Here is a 25,100-nt window from a genome sequence, read left to right as displayed (position 1 = left end):
AAATGCTTCATATATACTAGATTTTTACAAACAACTCAATGACTTCCAGCAGAAAGAAGTTTAACAATAAATGCATCAGGATTTCTAGAAGAATTCCATTTCCCAATGTCATTCAATAATTTGTCTTTTTATATGTCTGTCTCTCCAAAAGAATTCAAGGGTGGGGTCTGGGGCGGTCTTACTCATGGGTACATGACCAGTGATTTGTACAGGCCCTGGCATTTGTACCTTTCTCTGCCCCAGATTATGAATAGAGAACATTAACTGCATGCAAGTATCAGAAATTGGAAGTTCAAACTGTTTTATATTCCTAAATTAGCGAATTAGGCTCTCAGATTGCTACTATTCAAAACAAACTGTCACTAAACCGAAGTTACATTCATTTAAAGACATTTCCACTAAAGTCAATTAGAGGTTACCGTAGGGCTGGAGGGGAGAACAGAGATTGACTACAAATAGGTATGAAATTTCTTTTTTGGAGCAAAAGAAATGTTCTAAACTTAGATCAAGGTAATGGAAATAACATCATTGAATCAGTGAGTTGCAACAAAACAAAACAAGGCCTTTTACCCAAAATCTCTCTTCATAAACACAGTTACTGTTAGTATTTTTCATTGTGCATTCAGTCATCAATTCAAATATTTAGATTTGGAGGTAGACCATACTGGCTAAAATGCCAGCTCTGCATCTTGCTAATTCAGCAAGCTATATCTCTCTGAGCCATAGTCTCATCTGTAAAATGGAGGGAAATGTCAGGCAGCCTCACTGGGTTGTAGTAAGAATTAAGTATTGACAGTAAGTTCTCAATGCCTGATGGTTATCATCCCATGCATTTTATTTAATTATACTTTCTTAATATTGAAAATGATCAGCCATTGCTGCAAAGGGTAACTGATCAGTAGAGTTCTTGTAAAACACTAGCTAGATAAGCACTATCCTAAACAATACAGTGACTTACTTCTGAGTTCCATTTACAATCCAGAGTTGCTCCAATTGAAGTATATCCAGAATAAGTTATCTTTCTAAAGCATACTTTTTAAAAATTTATTTATTTATTTATTTATTTATTTATTTATTTATTTATTTATTTATTTATTTTAGAGAGAGAGTATGTACGTAGGAGGAGGGGCAGAGGGTGAGACTCCCCACTGAGCATGGAGTCAGATAGGGCTTGATCCTAGGACCCTGGAATCATGAAATCAAGAGTCCAATCTTAACCAACTGAGCCACTCAGGTGCCCCTAAAGCAAATTTCTAATGTATTTTCTAAAACCTTCACTGCTCCAGTCTTCTCCCAGAATGCTGCTCCTAAGAACCTCATCAGCCAACAGGTTAAGAGCCCAACGTACAAATTCACTGCATTCCACAGAATCCGTTGATAAGCTGCCCTTCCAAACCTCATCAATGTATTATTTTGACTATATTCTTTCTCTGCTCCACATACCTCATTCTCCAGCTACTTCAAATTCCTTGTCAAGCTGAAAACACCATTCTTTTACACACACTTATTTTTTCAATTGCAGTTCCTTTTGCCTGGACTATGTGTAGTCTATCTCAAAACACTCTTAGATATCCTTTGTGACCTAATTCAAACGTCACATTCCTTAGTTGACATCATCCTTCTCTATGACCTCATAGTAGGATAAACACATCTCTGTAAAAGCACACATTGACAGACTCTCTGCCCTTCTGGCCCCACAAAAATTGTCCTTCCAAACTGCCCCCGTCCCGTGCTCTAACCTTACTGAGCTATGGTGGCTTACATATGTTTCACCTCTGTGCCTTGGCACATTTTTTTTTAAAGATTTTACTTACTTATCCATGAAAGACACACACACACACACACACACACACACACAAGCAGAGACAGAATTTAGAGTTAGGAGTATGGACTGTGCACACACCAAATACTAGAAATAAAAGTTAGAAATATATTTGGAAATAAATCACACACACACATACACATACACACACGATCATATTAAACAGGTGTTGCTAATCATGAAAAAAGGAATAAACTCTTGGCTTGATATGAGTCATTATTTGATGGGCTATTTCAAGACAGAATTGATATTTCTAAATGGCTGATACCACAAGAGGCAACACCAAAGAACCACAGAAAAGCAGAGGGAAAAGCTGGCTGCATGCAGGGAGCCTGGTGTGGGACTTGATCCCAGGACCGCAAGATCACGCCTTGAGCTGAAGGCAGATGCCCAACAGCTGAGCCACCCAGGTGACCCCTTGGTACATTTTCTTTCCTCTTCCAGAATCACCCCTACCCCGCCACCTTACTTTTCCTGTGTCATCAACCTAGCAAACTCCCATGGGTTTCCCAGACTTTTGTTTAGAGATGACCACCTCTCAGAAATGTCTCTAAGTCTACCAAGACTAGGTTTTCATGATCTACCTCATGTGTTCCCAGAGTACCCTTTGCTGATCCTGAATATATGTCTCCAACACCATATGGAAAATAGACTATTGAGGGACATTCTGTGAGAGGTTAGGTTTTATACAGCTATTGTGTCTATAACTCCAGCACTTAGAAAATCCCTGGTGCATGGCAGATGCTCAATACATATTTGTTGAGTGAATGTACTGATTACCTCCTTTAGAAATAATTTCAATCTGGAAATTATACGGTAAGTGAATTATATCTCAAAAAAAGTCTATTATACAAAAAGACTGAGTTACCAATCTGTGCTTTTCACTGAAGCTTCACATCCCAGTTGCTGGACAAAGGTCTTACTGCTTGCATCCTTAATATGTATCCTGGTGCACATAAAATGTCCAATTATATTTGCCCAAATTTCATAAAAGTAAAATGTTATGCCTGATTCTGAGCCATTGAACACTTTCCACAAATGGCCAATTTATATGATGCTCCTCAGTAGGTAAATTGATAGTGATATCATAAATCATAGAGCTGGAAAATTCATTTATTTCAACATTCACATTTTATAAGTAAAAAAATTCGGTTCAGTAAAGGAAGCAAATTACGCAAGATCATGGAGATAGGATCCCAAAAGAATACCTCCTACCAAATCAATATCATTAAGGGTATCTGACTTAGATTTGTATCATAGCTGAAGCCAGATTTAGAGTTAGGAGTATGGACTGTGCACACACCAAATACTAGAAATAAAAGTTAGAAATATATTTGGAAATAAATCTCTCTCTCTCTCTCTCACACACACACACACACACACACACACACACACACACATACACACACGATCATATTAAACAGGTGTTGCTAATCATGAAAAGAGGAATAAATAAACTCTTGGCTTGACATGAGTCACTATTTGATGGGCTATTTCAAGACAGAATTGATATTTCTAAATGGCTGATACCACAAGAGGCAACACCAAAGAACCACAGAAGTGGAAAATAATCACTAATGATTTCTTTTATGGAACAATTCCATAGACTATGAAGAGTTACCACTTAAGGATTCATAGTATTGGAAATTTCCACTTGGAAGATTTTAAGCTTTTAAAAACCCTCCAAAATTGACTCCTAGGAGTAAGTATGTGACTCAACTAGATATCACTAGTACTGTATGATATTGGAAAATTTACTAGGGAAAATAATTTTATATCTCTGTTTTTCAGCATACGCATCTAGAAAAGAAAAGAAAAGAAAAGAAAAGAAAAGAAAAGAAAAGAAAAGAAAAGAAAAGAAAACAGTCCTTGTGCTCACATGTCTCTTCATAATGCAAGAACTTCCCTGAAGTACCACCTGCAAACAGAAGCTTATGTAGTATGGTTAACGAATAACCAAATTTATTGCTCCTCAGAGATAAAACTCCGCATATGCAATCTGAAGCCTAAAATCCCATCTATTTCTTTTTCTTTTTAATATTTTATTTATTTATTCATGAGAGACACAGACTGAGAGAGAGGCAGAGACACAGGCAGAGGGAGAAGCAGGCTCCATGCAGGGAGCCCGATATGAGACTTGATCCCGGGACTCCAGGATCACACCCTGGACCGAAGGCAGGCACTAAACCGCTGAGCCACCTAGGGATCCCCCCAACTATCTATTTCTTATCAATAGGACTGAAGGCATCTATTCTCATGGCTCATCTGGCTCACCCTATTTCCTTAAAGGATCCATGCTCCCTCCAGCCCATGAATTGTTCTGCAAATGCGCCTTATCAATTTGATGCTGAGGTGTCATTTCAGAAGTCAGTTCCTCTGAGAAGCATTACCTGACCCTCTCAGTAAGCATCACTCCAAATACCCACCCCATTTGTACCTTTTATCCTGTTTGACTATCCAAATTTGTTTACCGGCTTCTTGCTTTTATGTCTTTACATTCTCCTAGCTTCTCTTCAAGCATCTACCATCAGCCAGAGAAAGCAGCTCATCTGCCTTAGTTAATCCTTTAATCCCAGTACCCAAAGTTCATACAAATAGTAGGACTTAGTTGTCATGAACGAAGAATACATAAAACAACCGGAATTTATAACCTCGATCTGTTACTCACCAGTTGTGAAGTCACTAGTAAGTCTTCCAGACCCTATTTACTTGAGTATAGACCAGGTAATCATAAATATATCTGTCTTACTGCAGAAATCCTTAATATTAGGAACAAATATCTTATAAACCACAAGTATGGTATTCATATAATGATAACAGTATCACTCTCTAAGACCTATTGTATGCCAGGCTCTGTTCTAATAAGCCCACTTTACACAGGAATGATGATGCTTTTGACGGTAAAATGCGCTATTATGTTTTTATCATGAAGACAGAAATAATTGGCGCCAGTGAATCTCTAACACAATGATTTCTCATCATACCGATCATAGGATGTGTTTCAATCTCAAAGATATTAATGGAAAAAAAGGTACTTCCTAGAATAGAATACAGTTTTCTACATTTGATACTCATCTAACAATCCTAGGAGATCAGTCCTATTTCCATCTTTATTTTATAGATGTAGAAACTGAGGCACAGAGGGGATAAGTTCAAGGTTACAAGATTTTTAATGATAACAAAGAAAGATGAACAAGGAGGGATTCATAAAGCTCTAGAGCTTCAACTCTCCCAGAATTATCAAGAGTTAGGTTCACTTCTCTAAATGATACAATTGAACCAGGAAATTTTCCTCCCTGAAGTGACTGGTGCTCTGACTTCTAATAATCCTTATGGCAAAGTATTATGAAAATAAAAGTAGAAAGAGAACAGTTTTAGACATTGAACTTCCAGTTTTCTTAATTTGCATCCTCTTTGCAATTATATAACTTGGTTTTTACCAGACCAATTTGCACTCATTTAGATTTTGCTTTTAAGTTTTCTTAATCCTTTTGTTTATCTGTTTTCTGTATTCATAAAGACACTGAAAGCTATTCTGGAAATAATCATCTATTTGTGTTTAGATCTACTTTCTGCACATCTCCACTCACCATTCTCCTTGCTCTGAGCTTACTAGGCATTAAATAAATGTTGCTGACTAATTAAAAGCAAAAAAGAGATCTGATTTGGTATCATATCTCATGGCATGATATTAAAAAAAAACCCAAACCCACAACTCAAGCATATGTTATCGTTAGCTTCCCGAATATGATTAGTGGCAATCTTGGTGTAACTTACATAATGAGAGACCATGGCTTTTTGAGCCAAGCAGAAAAATCCAGGGATGCAGTATGTATTGTGATAGGAGGAAAGCTGAAACACTGAAACTTTTAGAGATGTGACTGCAATATGACCATAACTTGATTATTAAATAGTTAATAAAGCTGAGATGAAATATGACACAGATTAAAAAGAGTACATACAGTCACCATCAATGCTCATTTTAAAAACAATATTATTTTACATATAAAACACTTCAAACACAGAAAAATTGCTTGAGGTGTCCTGATCCTCCATATGAAAGTCAAGACATGTGATATTCCAAACGATCCATGGAATTCTAACATATTTATTGTTTGGAAAAGAAATCAAGACATAAATCCCTTAACATCATGTAAGAAAAGATCAAAAAGAAACACAATTCTATAATTCTCTAATTGTTCATCAGAGATCTTGGCTAGATGAAAAGCTACTGAGAATATAAAAAAACCTTATTAATCCATTTGCAATCATATGAAAATTTCTATTAACTACACTATAAAAGCCTCCTTTCTCACATACAGGTTAAGAACTCTTCCAGAATTGCTTTGTCTCTAAATCCTGCATGTCAGTATATAATCCTCCACCCACACCACCTCTCAGTAGCAGGTAGAAATGACTTGTATATTCTGGCCAACAGCTTTGTCCGTATCTGCAAAAATCTGGAAGTTTGTGAGTAAAGGAACCTCCATACATTTTCCAATAATGTTAATAAAAATAACCTTGAGGCATAGTAAAAGTCCTTCTGAGTCATCAAATATTGAATGCTTTCAATTATGTTAATATTAAATGTGTTCTACTCTATTTGGTTCTTCAAATTCTTTCTCCAAAATGCAAGAGACACAATATGTACTTGACAACATGTTTATAAACAAATGAAAGTATTGTTCAGGGACTTAAGAAAACTATTAGAAATACTAGCTTTGAATAGACAGAAATAGAACAAAACCCTTTAAAGATTCTAATAATACCCACAATTGCTTTCTAATGGGCTCACTGTTATATTAATTCTGTTTATCAGAAGTTTGTAAAGTATGATGAATGTGTGTATATTGCTAATTCATCTCTTTTAAAGGATGTTGGCATTTTGAAGTAATGCTTACTTGGACAGGAGCATACTTGCCCTATACGCTCAGGTGTGTTTGTGTATAGAGGGGCATCTGTGAGGAATTTGACATTTTATGTGATGGTATAAGCAATGTAGAAGTGTCAAGGATTTCACTATATGAGCTTTGACTAAATCTCTTTGGCTGCTAGTTTTATAATCTGTAAAAAAGGTAAGTACAAAAAGTTGTTCTTACCTACCTTAAAGAGTCATTAAGATGTGAGCATTACTTGAAATATAAATCTTTACTAATGACAGTAATTTCCTCCATTAATTGTCTCTTATGGGAAATTTTCCATGTTACATGCTAACTAAATTTCACCACAACTACACATCAGAAAGCATTCCTCTTACTGTCTGGAGCAGCCAAAGTGATGATTTTACAAAATTACTTTAGATTCTGTCACAGTAAGCACATCTCAGTGCAGATAAGGGAACAGGATTGTGACGTGAGACTGATACACTAGAGGCAACCCCACGTGAGCTTTTGTGGAAATCTAAACATTAGGAGTAATTATACGGGCCATGCTGTCTTTCAGGTAACATAAACCTGGTGACAGTGCCACCCAACATTGGAGTAGATCTGTTATACTTTTGAAACTACAGTCAGTGAAAACGAAGTATTGATGAAACATAGATCTAGAGCCAAGGAAAAGGCAATAGGAAAATGAAAGGAACAAGTCTCTACATTACAGAATTTTTTAACTTGGGAACATGGGGGAGAAATCCCATCTCAGATATTCATTTCACCCTGACTTCATAACCCCTCCTTCCTTAAAACTACACTGACCGTGCATGTCAACTCAGCAATCCCCAGCACCTGGCTACATTCCAGAACTCACCTCCACATATCGCCACCAGAGCTTAGGATATGTCCTTTTAGTCATCTACCTTTAGCCATCGGGAGTCTCTTTGCCTTTATAAGACATTGACTCATTCCACCTTAACCTGGTCCCCGAAGTCCTATTTGGTTGTACCAGGCTGGAGGCGAGGCTCATATATCAGTACCTTGAGTGCTGCTGTCACTAAATGCAGCAGAGATGTTCACTCCTTGCTCTAGAATTTTCCATGGGGAGGGGACTTCTGTGGAGAAACATTCATAACATGTCTGTGCCACACACATTCTTCTGATGAAAAATTCATTGAGGAGTCAGTCCAGTGACCTAAGTGATTGCTAACTTTGAGGACAAGAACAGGGCAGGTATTGTTTGGCATGCTGCAGGCAAGACCATGCTTTTCTCTGCTTTTTCAGACTCCCAAACTGTTTGGAGCTGGGGCAATCCCACCTCAAGAGGAGCCTGCAGGGGCCCAGTGTTGACCACTCTCAGGAGGGCAAATCTGTCCATTCAGAGGGAAAACAGCAGTAATTTCTCTTGACCTAAAGCTAATGAAGTCAGCCAAGGCGGTTTTATTGGTCCCAAGACTGACAGTTTGGTCTCCATCTGTCTGCCTCCTCTCTTTCTCAATAGCTTCTAAACAAGGATAGAAAGGAGTGGCACTGTTTAGTGTGTCCCTTGAAAGCACAGTAATTAATGCTCACTCAGCCTTCTAGCTGACCTTTATCTTGAAGTCATTCTTGATGTTGTTGGTTTCTTTCTTTCTGGTGGCTCTGGGGTTCTATGTATTCTTGAAAAAGCCAGGAAATGGTGCAAACTTGACGATCAAATTTCAGGGGGGATTCAGTGTGGCACCACCACCTTTACACAAGCCCATTTATTGCATATCCCAAAAGGTCCTTAGGATATACCCAAAAGGTACATTTTCTTGTCTTCATACACGCTCAGGCCCACTTCTGTGCACCTCACTTCCCTTTCTTCTGTTCAGAAGAGCAACGTTATGTAGCATACATTTTCCCCTCTAGTGACTCTTTGTACAATATAACCTGTTTCTGTTAAGGGACTCCTCTCTGTGCAGGAACAGAGGAAGAGATGCCCTATGTCTGTGTTCCCATTCATGTCCTTGCTCCCACTTCTCCTGCCCCTTCCAGAACTGCATTCCCTTGTTCTCTTCCTCCTCCACACTCACTAGCATCTTCCACAGCTCCCAGTCCATGAGACCCTCCCCTTCAGTACCTAAACCCAAATCTCACTTTGATTTGGGAGTAGTGGGAGGTCAGCTTTAATTCTCTTCTCTGAAGCTAGTTTTCTCCTTTTTTTTAAAATCACAAACTTCCTAAAAAGATAGAAAAACATAAAGCCTAGAGAGAAGAGCTAATCTCAAAGAATGTTGCACCACTGGTTAGAACCATGTCAGAAACAGAATCTATAACTCTTGAGCTTCTGGAATCCATGGACTTGAATCCTACATCCTGAAAACCTTCCATATGGCCAACTTAAAAACCCACTGTGATAGAAGAAGAACACAGAAAGGTTGAGTCTACCACTCCGCAGCTCTGTTTAAGGTTAAGAGCTTCAAAAAGTTGTTTGTTAGTTTTTAAGAAATACATTTCCCACAGCTTTGTAATAGGTAATTCAGAATTCTGGCCACAACTAATTAGATGAGAGACTGAACCCAAACCGGCAACAGAAGATGTGTTGGAGGAAGAATTCCTTCCCAATTTGTACTGGAGAAGAACCAGCTCTAATAATGGGCCTCATTGTTTCACACATTTGAGGGCATGGCATAGCTTGCTGGTAGCAGAAGTAGAATGGAGAGCAAACAAGAGATACACAGAGCTGCTTAGCTCTGAGGCAGGAGAGGACATTACGGAGTGAAGATCATGGTGTCCTGTCCAAAAGAAGTCTATAGAGCATCGCTGACAGAAGCAGCAATGGAAACAGAAAGAAAAACTGAGAGAAGCTAGGCCATAGGAGTGGAGACCCACTGGATAAGGAAACACTGGGGGTTTACACTTGAGGGATGACAAAAACAGCTAGTGGTGTGTCCTCAGTGATATTCTGGGTTTCCGTGCAGCTTGGTGGTCTGGCTGCTGACATGGTAAAGTCAACCAAGGTAACACTGAACGCAACTTGGCTTCCAGCAACCTGAAAGAACCTAACTACAACAGACCTGAGGAACTATTTCTTTATTTTAAAAGAAGTTAGACAAACATGATTCTGACCATATTGGCATATCATGGTTTAAAATATAATGAAGCCTTTGAACACAATGAAAAGGAAAAAGGAAGGAAGGGGACAGAGACAGTTTACTTTGCATGTCTGCTTGCAATCTTGTAACACCATACGAACTGTTCAGATTAGCTCTTTTCTCTTCCATGGCACATTTTCAGGTTTTAGCTCCTTTTAATTACCTCCAGTCCAAAGCAGCTAGGAAAGGTGGCAAGAGGTAGGAAGCTTGGGAGTAGAATGAACTCTCTGGACCTTTAGATCATGTAAACAGTACCAAAGGTTGAATCATATATTTTTCAAGCCTGATTATGCAAAACTCTTGTTTCTTAACAAAGAATAAGCTAAAGGTCTTTTTAGTGCATTGTACCCTTCTCATTTTTGATTAAAGTCGACATTTTTATTGTACTAAATACCTTATTCTAGCTGAGTGAAGAATGTGGCTGTTTTAAGTAAACAAAACTGTCAGAAGAATACCTTACTCTTTCTCCGTAGTGAGCACCTGTATCCAAACCACAGAGCCATGGAAAATAACCTCCCCAATATTTACTCTCCTGGCCACAAGTAACTGTTTAGAGAAGTATCTGGATTGGTCTGAACAGCACATCCCCAAGTAACGAAGTAGAAGCTCAGCTCGATAACGTTAGCTAATATGAAGACTCTAACATTTGGGGCTGATGGTTGAAACTTACTTTTAATAAATCTCAAAATAACAAGAAGATATAAGGCACCTGGGCAGCTCAGTCAATTAAGCATCTGCCTTCGGCTCAGGTCATGCTCTTAGGGTCCTGGGATCAAGCTCCTCCTTGGGCTCCCCACTCAGCCAGGGAGTCTGCTTCTCCCTATTCCTCCAGTTCAAGCTCACGTGCTTGCACGCTCTGTCTCGCTCATATAAATAAATAAATCTTTTAAAAGTCAAAAAAAGAAAAAAAAAAAACCTGACCAAAGAAGTAGTTCCAGTTCTGGATGCCTAATTCTAGATTCACACAAACACAAAGATATACATGTAAGAAAGCTCATCTTAATATTTATAATAAAGAAATGCCAACCCTTAATGCCCAACAGTAGAAGAAACAAGTGATGGTATACTCATGCTATGGGTAGAGGACAGGTATTAAAAATGATATGGCAAGTCTCTGTTTATGGCACGAAAAGATCTGGAAGCAAAGGGTAAATTGGAGATAATATAACATTTGTGTTTAAAATAAATATTACCTATATAGTCATGCTCATAGGCATGTGTCTTTATGTACTGTTAAAAGATTGTAAAGATGCACGACAAACCAACAATACTGATTATGGAAAAGAATGGAGTTGGAGGAGAGTAGAGCAGAAATTAACAGAGTGGGAAGTGAAGGAATGCTTTTAAATTCTATTCTACATACTTCTGATTGCTGGAATATGTTGTGATGATAATTTATTCACATATTCCATACATATAGTGTTTCCATAAAGTTAAGAAACACAACTGACCCTATGTCCTCCAATGTACTGCACACACATGTGACTGGTGGGCCAGCACTGATCAATGGAGGGAATCACTGGATTCAAAATCAAAAGGACCAAGAATGAGACCCAGTTAGGATTTGGGGCAACTCACTCAAAATTATGTGTAATACCAGGATGATAGTGTCTGGCCAGGCAAACTCACAGACTCAATGTGAAGGTAGAGTAAGAAGAATACATATCCACTACAAGCTATGAAGCACTCTATTAATCTCAACTACAACCACTATTATTATCTATATTATTTGACCTCTTAAATTTCCCTGGAGAGAAATAGATAAGTTTGGAATAATAGATAATTTAACTCCTCTATTTGAACCACGTCATTTTATCCTCTTTCCACTAAGGTCTGGAATTAAAACAAACATCAAATGAGGCCGTAGGATTTTATTTTATCTGTCACATACTGCTGTCATTAAACACACTTGAAATGAGTGGGTTTAGTTCAAATAAAACTGCTTCTTTCCCAAACTCAACAAACATGAAGCGAGGAGAAAAGGAAGCTTGCACTTGAATCGTGTTCAGAAGCACTGCACGTTACATTTCAAGGAGATCCATCTGGCAGGCTGACAGTAATAAGTTCTTTTAATTGTCAGGTCACTTAGATTATAGATCCAGGCTGTCAATTTTTCCACTGCAGTTTTTTCGTTACTGGTAGTTCCTTTAAACAAAATTCCTCTATTTACTGTACATGAGAAAAACTACCTTCTTTCCCCCTAGGAATGTAACTAGGCAGCCATTCAATGCAACAAGCTTTTACTAGTGAGCACCAACTATGGTGGGACGAGGCTTGCTGTTGGAAATTCAAGAAAGAATATATAAAAATCCCTGTCTTGCAAGAAGTCACAGCCAACAGGGGTGATAAACTCTTAAAATCCAAAATGATACTGATAATGGGATCGAAATTTCTAGTCCACCTGATGTACCCCATCTCTTTGAAGGAATTCCTTCTCAAATGTACAAATCTACTTAATCCTGGCAGTTTATCTGCTTGCCAAAGTAAGAAGAGCGATAGTCAGGAGATCCTAGAAAGGGGTAATGTATGTGTATGTCCGTTCATGTGCAGTACACACTATGGAGGTCCTCTAAACTCAGCCCAAACTGTCCTTCCACACAATCTCCTGTCCACCTGCTCAGTGCCATGCACTGTGATACTCAGTGATGCTCCATTCTCAGCAGAATGTGTACTTTCAAACTGCCATATCATTACTCATACAGTTTCCTTTTCTGGATGTCTCCCTCCTCCAAACTTCATGCTTTCATTATATTGCACATAGTCGGTACTCAATAATTAGGAAGGAGATCAACAGGCTGGAGAATCTACCAAACACTGCAGTTGAACCTTAGAAATGATCTAGTTTGTTCCTTCATAAAAGATAAGCTAGATGTTCAGAGAAATGAAGTGATATCCCAAAGTCAAATAACTAGTGGAAGAAGTGGGTTGGGAATCCACTCTTCTGATTTGTCCAGTGGTCTATCTATAAGATGTTGTTCCCATACACCTTGAGGAGTGACAGGGACATGTACTGACAAGCTCAATGGATCAATGCATACAGATGGCATTCCATTAAAAAGAAGGGGAAAAAATCAAGAGTGCTCATTAAAACAAGTACACTTTCTTTTACAGTGACTGCCTGCCCATCATAATGAAAAAATGCGCACTACTAAGCTCTGAAGAAGCCAATGGCAATGGTGAATTTCTACACTGAGTAAAATATTCTTGTTGCTTAAGAAGGAATTTAAGGTTAGGGATATAAGAAAGGGAGGCAAATGCAGATCCTATAGGCTTAAGAAAATGCTTCCAAGTCTCATTTTATTCTCCTGCAAGAAAAGACAGATTTTCTTAGGAACTAAGGAGCACACAGACATCCTAACCCAGGCTGGAAGTCCCATTTACATTCAGAACAGAGGTCAGGGTATTAGATGGGGAAAAGGCCGCTGCATGAAATCTAGGCTACGTGAAACTTACTATAGGACTCCAGAGTACAGTATTTCTTTTCTTTTCTTTTTTTAAAGATTTATTTATTTATTTTTGAGAGAGAGTGAGAGAGAGAGAGAGTGGACAGGGAGGGGCAGAGAGAGAATCTCAAGCAGATTCCCTGCTGTGCAAGAAGCCCAATGCAGGCATCGAACTCACAACCCTGAGATCATGACCTGAGCCAAAATCAAGAGTTGGATGCTTAACCAATGCATGACCCAGGTGTTCCCAGAGCACATCATTTCAAATTTCAGCCTATTTTCTCATCTCTCACAATGTACATAAGAATCCCCATCTTCAGGACTTATTGAGAGATTTCAACACTAATGAATAAATGAAAAAAAACTCTGTAAATATTAAGGTATTAAGTGAAAGCACTAAATTGTCATTATCAAGAAGGAACATTAGCTTTCCAAGGGCCTCTAGATCTGCCAGGCTCAGAAATGTTTACTATTTCAGGGTAACAGTGGGAATACATAAATTTTGAGTCATAGAAAAGGAAGAAAACAGAAATGGATACCCTCAATACTTGAGCATCTAATAAACTAAGGGTTAAGTGAATGAATGTGAACACTCCATGCAGCTCTAAGAGAGACTTAAGGGATAGGACTCTCATTTCAATATAGAGAAGGAAATGAATTGGCATTGATCAATAAGTAGGTAATTTTGAGAGTTAAGACTGGAATCCAGGTCTTTGGGATCCCACACTCCATTCGTATGAGACTATGAAACAAGAGAAGCCTAAGAAACACACAGGGAAATGGAGGGCAGAGATTACTGGGTAGTGATTTGAGGCCTCATTAAACTAGAAGGAATCCTCCAGGATGACTGTAGGCTATTTTCCTCTCCTTCTCAGAACAGTGTTAGACCCTCAGGGGGGTAGCATAACACAGAGAAAAACCAGGGGAAAGACACCCCAGGCAACCCAAAAGAGGAGAAATAAAGCTGTATCTACTAGGAGCCAGTCCCCGAGTTGAAGACCATCTATGCATTCTCTCTCGTAATTCTAGCCATGTCATAATGTAAACAAAATTATTCCTCTCTTACTACCGATGGGAAAATGAGGATCTACAGAAGTTAAGCATCCCTCCAGCATTCACAAGCTGCTGAGTGGTAGATGGAGAATCCAGGTCCCAGTTAGCAGAGTGCAAGCATGAGCTCATTCTGCTTGGCTGCATAAATGCCCGCACCAGCCCCAGCCCGGTAGATGGTAAGGGTCTCAGATACTGGACACGGGAGGTCAGTAGAGCTGCTGTGTGCACAACTGGCATTCAGAGGAGAAAGTGGTTTGAGGAACAGTGTTACATTCACATTTTCTGAAGTGAGTTTATGTGAGGTAAGTGTTTTTATTTTTTCTGATGCAAAATTGGGGGATTCTGGGTACCTTTCTCAACGTACAAATATTTCTCTTTGTGGTACTGGCATGGCAAAAGAATAATAAAATATGCATAAGTATAAATATAACTGGTGTGGGTGAAGAGTCAGAATGGCTCAAACAAAGAAGCTAATAAGCAGCTTTGTTTTCTAGTTCCGAGTGAAATAGTTGATTCTGTGAATACTGAAAGACAAGAATGAAAACAACGCATTCTCATTGGTTTTCCCTACTAGACACAGCTCTACATACTTCAGCTCCAGCCTTCATATAACTGAAGCTCTTATTATACCATCATCCTTAACTCATAAAAATCAAATTGTATTACTCCGTTTTCATAATGTTCTAAGTCTTTTCTCGCTTGGTGCATATTTCACATATCATTTTACACTCTAATGAGATCCTGAATAGGTTACATTACATATACATCTGATAGAATATTTAGGACTCAATTTTCACCATCATTGAACAGCTTTATGCAATTCATATATTCAAAAGTGTGTGAATAATCAGGTACTTGTGATCATGATGGTGGGCCAATTAAGAGCTGAAGGTTGGGCCATATGTCATCGGAAGGAATTACTTCTCAATCCCAGCCTAGAATTCCAGGCTGGAAGAAGCACTGGCAATTATACCACTTCAGCTTCCGCATGTGACATCTGGGGAGACTAAGGCCCAGGCAGAAACAGGGACATGTTGAAGGACACAGCGCCAGATAGAGGCAGAGCGTATACTAGAATCCAGATATTTTGCTTCCGAATCTCTGTAATACCTTCTTTGTCTTCTATTTGAGACAAAGTCAAGATCTTTGTTTTATCAATAACTCCTCTTTTCCCCCTGAATTCAGAATAGAACAAAGGCACTGCTACTCTGAGAAAAGCAGTTATATACATGTCTCTCAGTAGACAGAAAGTTAATCAAATGTAATCAGTGTGACCCATTGTACTTTAGATCATTATATTCATTTTTGACATTTAGAGAACCTATGGTTTTATTTTGCTTTTATTTAGAACAGCAAGTGGGAGGTAAAAATGTCAAAATAACTATGACCTAGCAGTTCTGGTAACTCTATTCACTGCCTTGTTTTAAGGATTGAGGGTCTTATTTTTTTCCCCCAATTGCCTTCATTTGTTCAGCAAACATTCACTGAGGGCCTAACCCATACTAAGTCAGAATGTACTAGATACAATGGAAAACCAGAAATGGAAGCACACATAAACACTCTCCCCACTATTTATGTTTCCTGTCTTATATCTCTTATCAGAGGAAGAGAAGGTACACAGCTGACCTTCGTGGTACCAGAGTGCAGAACATGACAAGTGCCAGAAGAAATGCATACATCAAGTCAGATGGGGAGGGAGACAAGTCCCAAGGATGAGAATGGCAGGTAGATAGTGATGAGGCATTATGGGTAGCTACAGACTAAGAGCTAGAAATTAGAGAGACCACTGGAGATGTGTGCAGTAGAAGGGATTATGAACTCAGTAAACTGTAGCACCATCAGGTATAAAAATTAGGTATGAAAATACAGATTTTCATCCTGATACTCCTAGTATCTAATAGTTTTTCCCAAATTACAGAGTCCATTTAAGACAAAGGCTTGTGTTTCTAAGGAAGAACAAAAGAACTAAGAAGGAGGCAAGGAACTTACTGGCTAGGACTGGAGAACATATTTTGTCTGTCTGTCTATGTAGAAGTAAACAAGCACGTGTACACACACACTTGGCTTGCTTTCTTCTCAAGAATACTGATGGGGGTGGGTGCCGGGGTGGCTCAGTGGTTAAGCATCTGGCTCTTGATTTTGGCTCAGGTAATGATCTCAGGGTCCTGATATTCAAGACCTGTGATGGGCTCCTCGCTCAGTGGGAGTCTGCTTGAGATTCTTTCTCTCCCTCTCCTTCTGCACCTTCCCCCACACACTCTCTCAAATAAATCTTTAAAAAAAAATTGATGGGAAAAAAAAAATTGATGGGGATGGAGGGGTGCACTTGTTATGATGAGCACTGAGTGTTGTATGGAATTGTTGATTCCCTAATTATATACCTGAGACTAGTATTACACTGTATATTAACTAATTGGGATTTGCATAAAGACTTGAAAAAATATATCGATAGGGCACCTGGGTGACTCAGTCACTTAAGCATTCACCTCTTAGTTTTGGCTCAGGTTGTAATTTCAGGATCATTAGATAGAACCCCCCATCAAGTTTCTCTCTCCCTTTCCTTCTACCCCTCCCACCACCTAGCATGCTCTCTCTAATAAACAGATATATCTTTTTTTAAAAAAAGAATATTGATAATATCCATTCTTTACTGGCCTGTGAGATCTTGCACAAGTCCATTCGCTTTTCTGCCCTTGTTTGACAATTTCTGACCTAAAGTACTAAAACTGGGCTATTCTCATGGCCCTTGTTTTTCTGCTAATTGCATGATTACAAGCAGAGAAGAGGATACCAGAATACCACGAGCACAATTCTACACACTTGAACAAATTATGGCATTAGCAACAATAAGTTGAGACTTCCTCAATCTCTGGCCTCCCTCAGGTTCTTCTTGACTTACCCTTACTCAGGTGGTCATGTTAGCCAAGCTCCTGTGATAGGGGCACAGGCTACACAGTGCTCTAAGGAAGGGCTGGTTAATGGGAAGTATGGTCACAGCCTTTTCAGTAGAAACTTCCTACTCCTCACATTGCAAACTGAGAAGATGAACATATTACCCCTGCCACGTAGACTAGAGCTATGTGAAAAAGCCAAAAAACACATGTTAACATTTTCTGAACTGGGAAAGGAAGGTACTGGAACTGGAGCAGATATTTGTTCATGGTATCTCACTATGTCAAGAGACAGAGCTCTTAAAATACACCACCCATTGCTGTAGTTGTTGCTTACCATACTCTGCCTCACCCAGAGTTGATTTAGATTTAAAACCCTGCTTCAAGAATCCAACAAACACATATTCAGATTTGTAAAGAGTTATCTTTACTCCTATATTTCAAAGAACAGAACGGAAACAGCTATCAACCACCCCCTCCCTTTTCACCCCCCCCCCCCAATTCACAAACATACTTCTAAAATAAAGATATCATTATTTGAATCTCTGGAGCTATGAATGGGGAAAATTCAAAATAAAGGCCTTATTTTAAGTTTTAGGTACTAGACAGAGAAAGAATGTGTGGTTGTCATGTAAGTGTCCATCACATAATAAAACTGCCAACCCCAAAAGTCAGCTGTCCTGAATAGTACACCTCAAGGAGCCTTACAGGGGTGAGAAAAGCACAAGGCTTACTTGGGAAATAATCTATAGAGGAAGGGAAAGATAGATCAAAAAGATACTGAAAAATTATTTTAAGAAATCAAAATTCATTTGTAAGAAATTCCAGCAATTAAGATGCTATTCCAGTATTACTGCATTGAGTATTGGAACTTCTGTGCAGTTGACACTCTGATCAGTCACCAGGACCTTCAGATACTATTTTAAGTCTGAAGTGCCAAATCTGCCAAACTCTGCATTAAGTTTTGAGGTATGGGCAGCATATGGCTTCTCAGGGAGCTCACAATTTAGAGGAGAGAACTAGTAGATTACAATGTGGTCAATTCATGTAATGATGAGAAAATGCCCCAAAGTAAAACAAATAGAGGACATAAAATAGGCTAATATCCAATTCAGGTGCAACTCTAGAGAGATATGTGATTTTGAGGATAAAAAAGAAAATATAAGGCAGGTTCATTTACATTAATTTTACTGATTGTTTTATTCTTGATCATTAGAGCTACAATTTATTGGTCATTTGCGATGTTGCAGATACCATGCTAAGCATTTATCTCATCCAATCCTCCCAACACCATGAGGTCATTTCCTTTCTTAAAAAAAGAAGCATAGGGGTGCCTGGGTGGCTCGGTCACTGGAACATCTGACTCTTGATTTGGGCTCAGGTCGTGATCTCAGAGTTCTGAGACTGAGCCCCAAATCAGGCTCCCCACTTAGTGGAGAGTCTAAGATTCTTTCCCTCTGCCCCTCCCTCTGCTCACACATGTTCTCTCTCTCAAGATAAATAAATCTTAAATTAAAAAAAAAAAACCATAGAGGAAGGCCAAATAAGCTGTGTAAGCTTAAAGGATTAGAAATATGGAATTGGCATTGTGACTCCAGAGCCCTGGCAGCTAAACATTATTTAGCGTGGGTTCCCCCTGGACAAAGGAAAAGCAAAGCAAGTGTGAGCCAAAAGCTCACAAGAGTGCTGAGACCTGTTTATGTTAAGACAACCTTCACCAAAGATCTAAATCCAGTGGTCCACGCTTCAATCCTCCTGGCATCTGATCCTACTGTGCAGAGAACTTGATCACTCATTCAGTTTTGAAGCACATTTTTTTACTCTGTTTCTGGAGAGCACTGTTCCTTGATTCTCCCTCTACGTTTATGTCTCCTTGCTCATGACTTACCTTAATGGTTTCTCTGTGTCTCCCTGAGACATCAAAATACTGGCTCAGGGCTTAATCCATCACCTTAGGTGATGTCACGCAGTATAAAAGTTTTAAGTTCATATCTACGGACTCTTAAATCTACAGCAAGTCAAGACTTTGCCCTTGAGCCCCAGACTCAAATACACAACCATCTACTCAACCATTATTTGCAAGTCTAACAGCTCAAATGTAACATACCCGAAACCAAATTTCTGATTTGGAATGGAAAAACTCAAAACCAAAACCAATTCTCTTGCTGTCTTCCTAGCATCTCACTTAACTGCATGTCCATTGTTCATAGCTCAGGCTAAAAACCTAGCAGTCATTGACTCTTCTTGTGCTCTTGTATTTTATATGACATCTGGCCACAAAACTTGTTGATGCTACCATCAAAATACATCCAGACCCCCACTACTGCTTAGCAACTGCTCCATACCAACCAACCAAATATCATTTCTAGTTTGCATAGTCACTGGAGCCTACATTCTACTCTCACAAAGCCAGAGTGTTTTTAAGTTGGACCACATGACTCCAAATGCTCCCATCTCACTGGGAGGAAGAGTCAAGTGCTTACAGTAGCCTATAAGCTCCTATGTGATGAGCAAGGGTCTGATACGTCCCTGACCCCATCTTTGCTTACTCTCTTGAAGACCACTCAGCTCCAGCTACCCTTGGCCACTTTTTCTGAAACAGGCCAGCTGCCTGCCATGCTCCTCTCTCCCAGAGCTTCCACACTGGCGCTCTCCATTGTTTGGATCATACATCCCTCTGTCCCAGATACCTGTGTGGCTCACTCTCTTGCCTACTTGAGATTTCTGCTTAAATATCACCCTCTCATCAGGCCTTCTCTGACTCCCTTATATAAAATGACAAGGATTACTGCACTCTTACTGAAGTACTCCTCCAGCCCGGTTATCTTACCTTTCCTCTACAACACTTAGCTCCATCAGACTTAACATTACTTCTTTATCTGCTTATTATTTCTCTCCCCAGTCTCCCCAGAGTGATATGAGTTGTTTAAGGAAATACATTTTCTTTTATTCAAACCTACACCTTCACCTTCTAGGGAGCTTGCCATTCATGGGTGTTCATAAAATATTTGTCATAATACAATAATCCTCCCTTTATTCACAGGGGATACATTCCAAGGCCCCCAGTGGATGCCTGAAACTATGTATAATACTGAGCAGAATATACACCATGTCTTTTTTTTCTATTTATACAAAACTATGATAAAGTTTAATTTATAAATTATACACAGTAAGAGATAGGCAATGATAGCAAATAATAAAGTAGAACAACTGTAACATTAGACTATAATAAAAGTTATGTGAATGCAGTCTTTCTCTTTCTCTCCCAAAATACTGTATTGGACTGTACTCACCCTTCTTCTTGTGATGATGTGAGAGGATAAAATGCCTATGTGATGATATGAAATGAGGTGAGTGACATAGGCATTGTGATGTAACATTGATGTAACACTACTGACCTAACAGTAGGCCAGAAGGAGGATCATCTACTTCTGGACCAATGTTGACCACAGGTAACTGAAATTGCGGGAAGCACAACCATGGATAAGAGGGGCACTGCTGTACTCTGGTCACTCCTACTGGAGTTCTAGAAGTAAGATTCAACTTGAAGAATCCATAAGAATAGCGTGAAATGTAATGCAGCAGTGTAAGCACTTCTAAAAGTGGCTTGTTGATTTAGAATCAAAGTAAAATATTATACATCACCATAGATTTGGACTGTGAGTCACAGACTGTCAAACGTGGGAGGCAGCTGTGCCGGACTAGGACGTAACCGGGAATCAGGTGATGCTAACTCTAGTCCTGGCAGTGCTGCTGACCTACTGCATGACCTCGGACAAGAGGCCTCAACCCTACGGGGTGTTCCTCATCATCCAAATACAGAATGATTCACCTCCACTCTCTAACATTCACTGGTATAAAGTCAACTACCACTCATTCACAAGATACTCCTTCTGAGTTTACACAGAGGAGATTAATTCACTGCTGTCAACTCTACTTACAAGTTAGGAAAGAAGTCACATTTGAAATCGTGTGCCTCTTCTGTAAAATTATGCCACATCATTAACATCTAAAGTGGGAGATAGAAGGTTTTTCCTCACTGCGTACCACAGCGGGTGTTAGACAGGATCAGCTACAACACAGAAGTAACAACAATTAAGGATGCTAAACTCTTCCAGAACCACATGTGCGTACACACATACACACACACAAGACTCTTGCACATGCACACACATGAAATTCCTACACAAACATGCAAACACACACGAACTTCACACTGAGAAAATAATTTGCACTTTTCCTTCAAATGGACTCATTTCCCATCTTGATAGGCAGTCTCACACATGCATGAAATGTGTTTCCTCCTAAGTAGTAGAGATGACCTTTAAAAATACACCCTATCTTTATTCACCAGCCCGCAATCCCATGAAGATCAAAGCCAGTGTGCTATTCTGCATTAACATTTCTGTGATCAGATATAATGCGAGCACCTTGATGCTGTGTCAAGATATCTTCTCATAAGTGACTCATTTGGTAGAAGCTCGGGCACTAAACACTGCTCTGACAATCATCTCCTTTGAGGCTGACTCCACGTTGGTGGTGTTACAAGCCAATGTCCTGTTTAGCTGCTTCCCTCTGCAACACAACAATGTAATTGGAACTGACTGAACAATAAATCTCAATTTCCCTGTTCTATCAGGAGAATCTTTCAATTTACTAGGCTTCCTCTATTCACCAGCTCCTCCTGTGCATTACGAATCATTCTTGAACAAGCACAAGCACACACATCAACTGCCCACTCGTACATTCAGGGTACAGAGAGTCAGTGCCAATTCTTTCATTAGACATCCTAGATCTGCTCCTTGGGGACCCCAGAGAAAACTGGGTGTTACACCAGGGTTGAGTATATGAAGAGGCTATCCCCCTCCTCACTCAGGCTCTGTCAAGCTCCAGAAAGCAGATGCAATGTGCCGCTCTTCCAAGGAACAGGCATCTTTTTTTTTCCTCCTAAATACCTCTTGCTGCAATCGAATTCAAGATTCCAAAACCTGAAACACCTTTGCCCAATGAAAACCTTCCCGAACTTTTTACCCAAATCATAGACCATGAATGGCATTCCCTCAGGCTCCAGAAAAACCAAGTAGGGAGATAATGTAGAAAAGAACATGGCAAAAAGGGAGAGAATATTAATGATATGCAGATGGCACTGAATTGTGTCCCAGTATATTGAGTCAAAAGATAGATTTAATTTTCCCATAGAAAGAAATGGAAAGGGTTCTGGGGTACCACAGAGCTGCTCACTTGAGTAGTTCATTACAGATGAAATATCTCTGTGCTGAAAAGACCTGAACAGTTCCCTATTGCCATTGGAATAACTTCAGAACTCTTTACATCAAGCACAAAAAAAACCACACTTCATGATCTGGCTATTTCATCTCTTCTCATTGACACCCTCAGTATCTGTGCACTAACAACATGTAATTACTTACATTCCTGTAAACAGGCTATGGAAGGCAGGACAACAATCCACCCACAGATGTCCACAGTCTAACTCCCAGAGCCTATAAATATGGCACTTCACTTTGGCAAAAGGGACTTCACAGATGTGATTAAGGTAAAGATTTTTGAAATGCAGAGGTTATTCTGGATTATCTAGGTGGGCCTAGCCTGATCACATGACTTCTTGAAAGCAGAGAACCTTTTCCAGCTGTGGTCAGAGGGATGCAATGGTCCTGGCTTTGGAAGGGTTGGGAATTTCCTTTGGAGAAGAACAGGCCAGAAGCCAGGGAATGTGGGCCTCTGGAAGCTTGAAAAGCCAGGGAAACGGTCCCCTAGCACATCCAGATAAGAATACAGTTCTGCTAACCCCTTTAGGTGAAGAGACATGTACTGGACTTCTAAACTACAGAACTTTAAGATAATAAAGAAATGTGTTGTTGTAAGTCACCAAATTTGTGGTATTGTTATAGGAATAATAGAAAACTAATACATCAGCCAAGCTCACTCCCACTCTCTGGTCTTTGCTCATGAGTTTCATGAGCTGATGATGGTCCTTAAGGCTTTCTCTACTTACTTCTCATGGAGTTTTCTAGACCATACAGATTTCAGAAGAGGCAACACAAGACTATTTTTCCAGCTCTAGTTCACACTGCGTTTCTCAGAGCGTGAGCTTACCCACTAATGGGTCCCTAGCATCTAGCAAATACTACTGTCCATCTACAACAGAAACCACTGCAGTTATAGGTACTGAATAAGTAATCCCCATGGGAGGCTAAGATGTAATAATTCAAAGATTTATGAAACATCAGAGATCAGAGTCACAACTTGGAGGTTAAAAAGTAAAAACCCTCATTTGACAGATGGAGAAACTGAAGCAGCAAGTAGGGGAAGGCTTCACAGACACCATACACTTCTCCTTCAGATAACCAGTTAATATTCAAACTATTTACACAAGCTCCTCCACCTGATGTGTAAGGACCTCCAAGATGGTATCACATCTTTCTAATCTGAGCTTTTACCACTCCTCTCTGTGCCTACTCTACTCCCCAAACAAAGCTAAATTGTTTGCACAGGATTCCCTGAAATTGCTTACATCTCTGCTCCTGGAGCATCATTCCCAGTGACATTATTAAATGCCCATAGTTGATCAGTAAATAAAGGTCAGTGCAGGTGGGACATTTTTAGGAGAGAATAATCTCTTTAGCAGAAAGTAACTTCAACAGCCATCACCATCCCTCCAACCACCAACACACACAAGGTATATATTTTCCATTCTCCTCTTGTGGATACTTTTCTAGATTCTCTCTTAGTGCATATATTATAATTTCTTTACTAAAGGTAAGCTCCTAAAGGGAAGGTTTATTTTTTACAGCCTGGTAACTAACATAGAATCTGTTCCATATATATCTATTAGTTTGATGAGGAGCCAAAATATTTTAAAATATTTGGAAATACTAGGTGCTTTATAAGCAACTAGGTTTATTATTAAATTTAATAATGGAATATGAACTCTCTATAAGAGTTCATAGTTTGGACACTACTTCTCTATGTAGAAATTTATGCGATTCTTACTGAAAAATCCTATGACCCAGTTTCTTTCTCCAGATACAGCAAGCTCCCTGAGGCTCATAAGGAGACATTTTGCCAAAAGATACATGGATACCAGCTAATGTTTGGAAATGTAACAAAGCATTTTCACTGATATCTCATCTAATACACAACATCACGAAATTAGGCAGCACAGCTACCATTGCCTCTATTCTAGAAGTAAGGGATATTAGTTCATTACAATTTTTCTCACCATGATCTATGTGTCCTGCCACTCCTAACCAACAGCCTTTCCAGTCAACTTGCCAGTAATCTGAAGCCTGTAAGTGCAATGGACCAGCTAACTTGTGTTTTTCAAAGATTTCAACTGCCAAAAATAAATGAGTGCTTAGGATAGGGCTGGCACAAAGATTTGTTTTGTTTGCTTTATTTTTTCAAAAACTGTCACTTTGCTGGCTGCTGCTTTATTTCTTATTCTGCTCTATGTTGAACTACACTTTTAAAATTTTGGACAAATCACTATAACACAGGAGTCTTGTTCAATTTGAGAAGTTATGGAGACAGTCAAATGTAAGAGGGAGGGTTCTCCCAAGATCTCAATAAAATAAGATTGCCTTTGAAGTATCTCAGTCACATTCACTTCTCTTACCGTCAAAGCACCTTCTCAAAATACTCCATAATCTGAGGCCTACACAAAGTTCAGGAAACCCTCATGACCAGTGTACAAATTGATGGTGTAAATAGTGACAGAGATCACAAACACTACTTTCAAAAAAGTAGACATTAACACATTAACATTTAGCATGAAGATTTGAACGCTCACCAATCGTGAACCTCCACATGTCCATCAACTTCCAAAGCAGGAATGACAAACTAGAAAAAAAAAGAACTTGACTGGTAATAATAAGTCCTAT

At 39.2% G+C, this 25,100-nt stretch overlaps 1 protein-coding gene and 1 long non-coding RNA gene across 19 annotated transcripts in view; one reads left to right on the top strand and one right to left on the bottom strand.

Annotated features, from left to right (window-relative positions):
* LOC112645817 (LIM domain containing preferred translocation partner in lipoma) overlaps positions 1-25,100 on the bottom strand; it is a 670,895-nt gene that overhangs the window by 293,603 nt on the left and 352,192 nt on the right. For 2 of the 18 annotated variants that reach the window (XM_025425340.3, XM_025425339.3), the window contains exon 1: positions 1,444-2,276. The exons of 15 other annotated variants lie outside the window; for them this stretch is intronic. Coding sequence is in view for 1 of the 3 variants with exons in the window: in XM_049105704.1 (XP_048961661.1) it covers positions 20,493-20,579 (87 nt within the window). In the remaining 2 variants the exon portion in view is untranslated. Of the gene's footprint in view, positions 1-1,443; positions 2,277-20,492; positions 20,613-25,100 lie in introns of those variants that run through there. One more of the 18 variants, XM_049105704.1, reaches the window with a different exon arrangement.
* LOC112645819 (uncharacterized) lies at positions 20,577-24,595 on the top strand. Its single transcript, XR_003127274.3, has 3 exons — positions 20,577-20,651; positions 22,643-22,753; positions 24,244-24,595. It is a non-coding gene; the product is annotated as an uncharacterized LOC112645819 (long non-coding RNA).

Source organism: Canis lupus, chromosome 34, assembly GCF_003254725.2.
Source record: "Canis lupus dingo isolate Sandy chromosome 34, ASM325472v2, whole genome shotgun sequence".
Taxonomy (NCBI): Eukaryota; Metazoa; Chordata; class Mammalia; order Carnivora; family Canidae; genus Canis; species Canis lupus.
The sequence above is the reverse complement of the archived record's forward strand: the minus strand, read 5'-3'. Positions and strand labels throughout refer to the sequence as shown.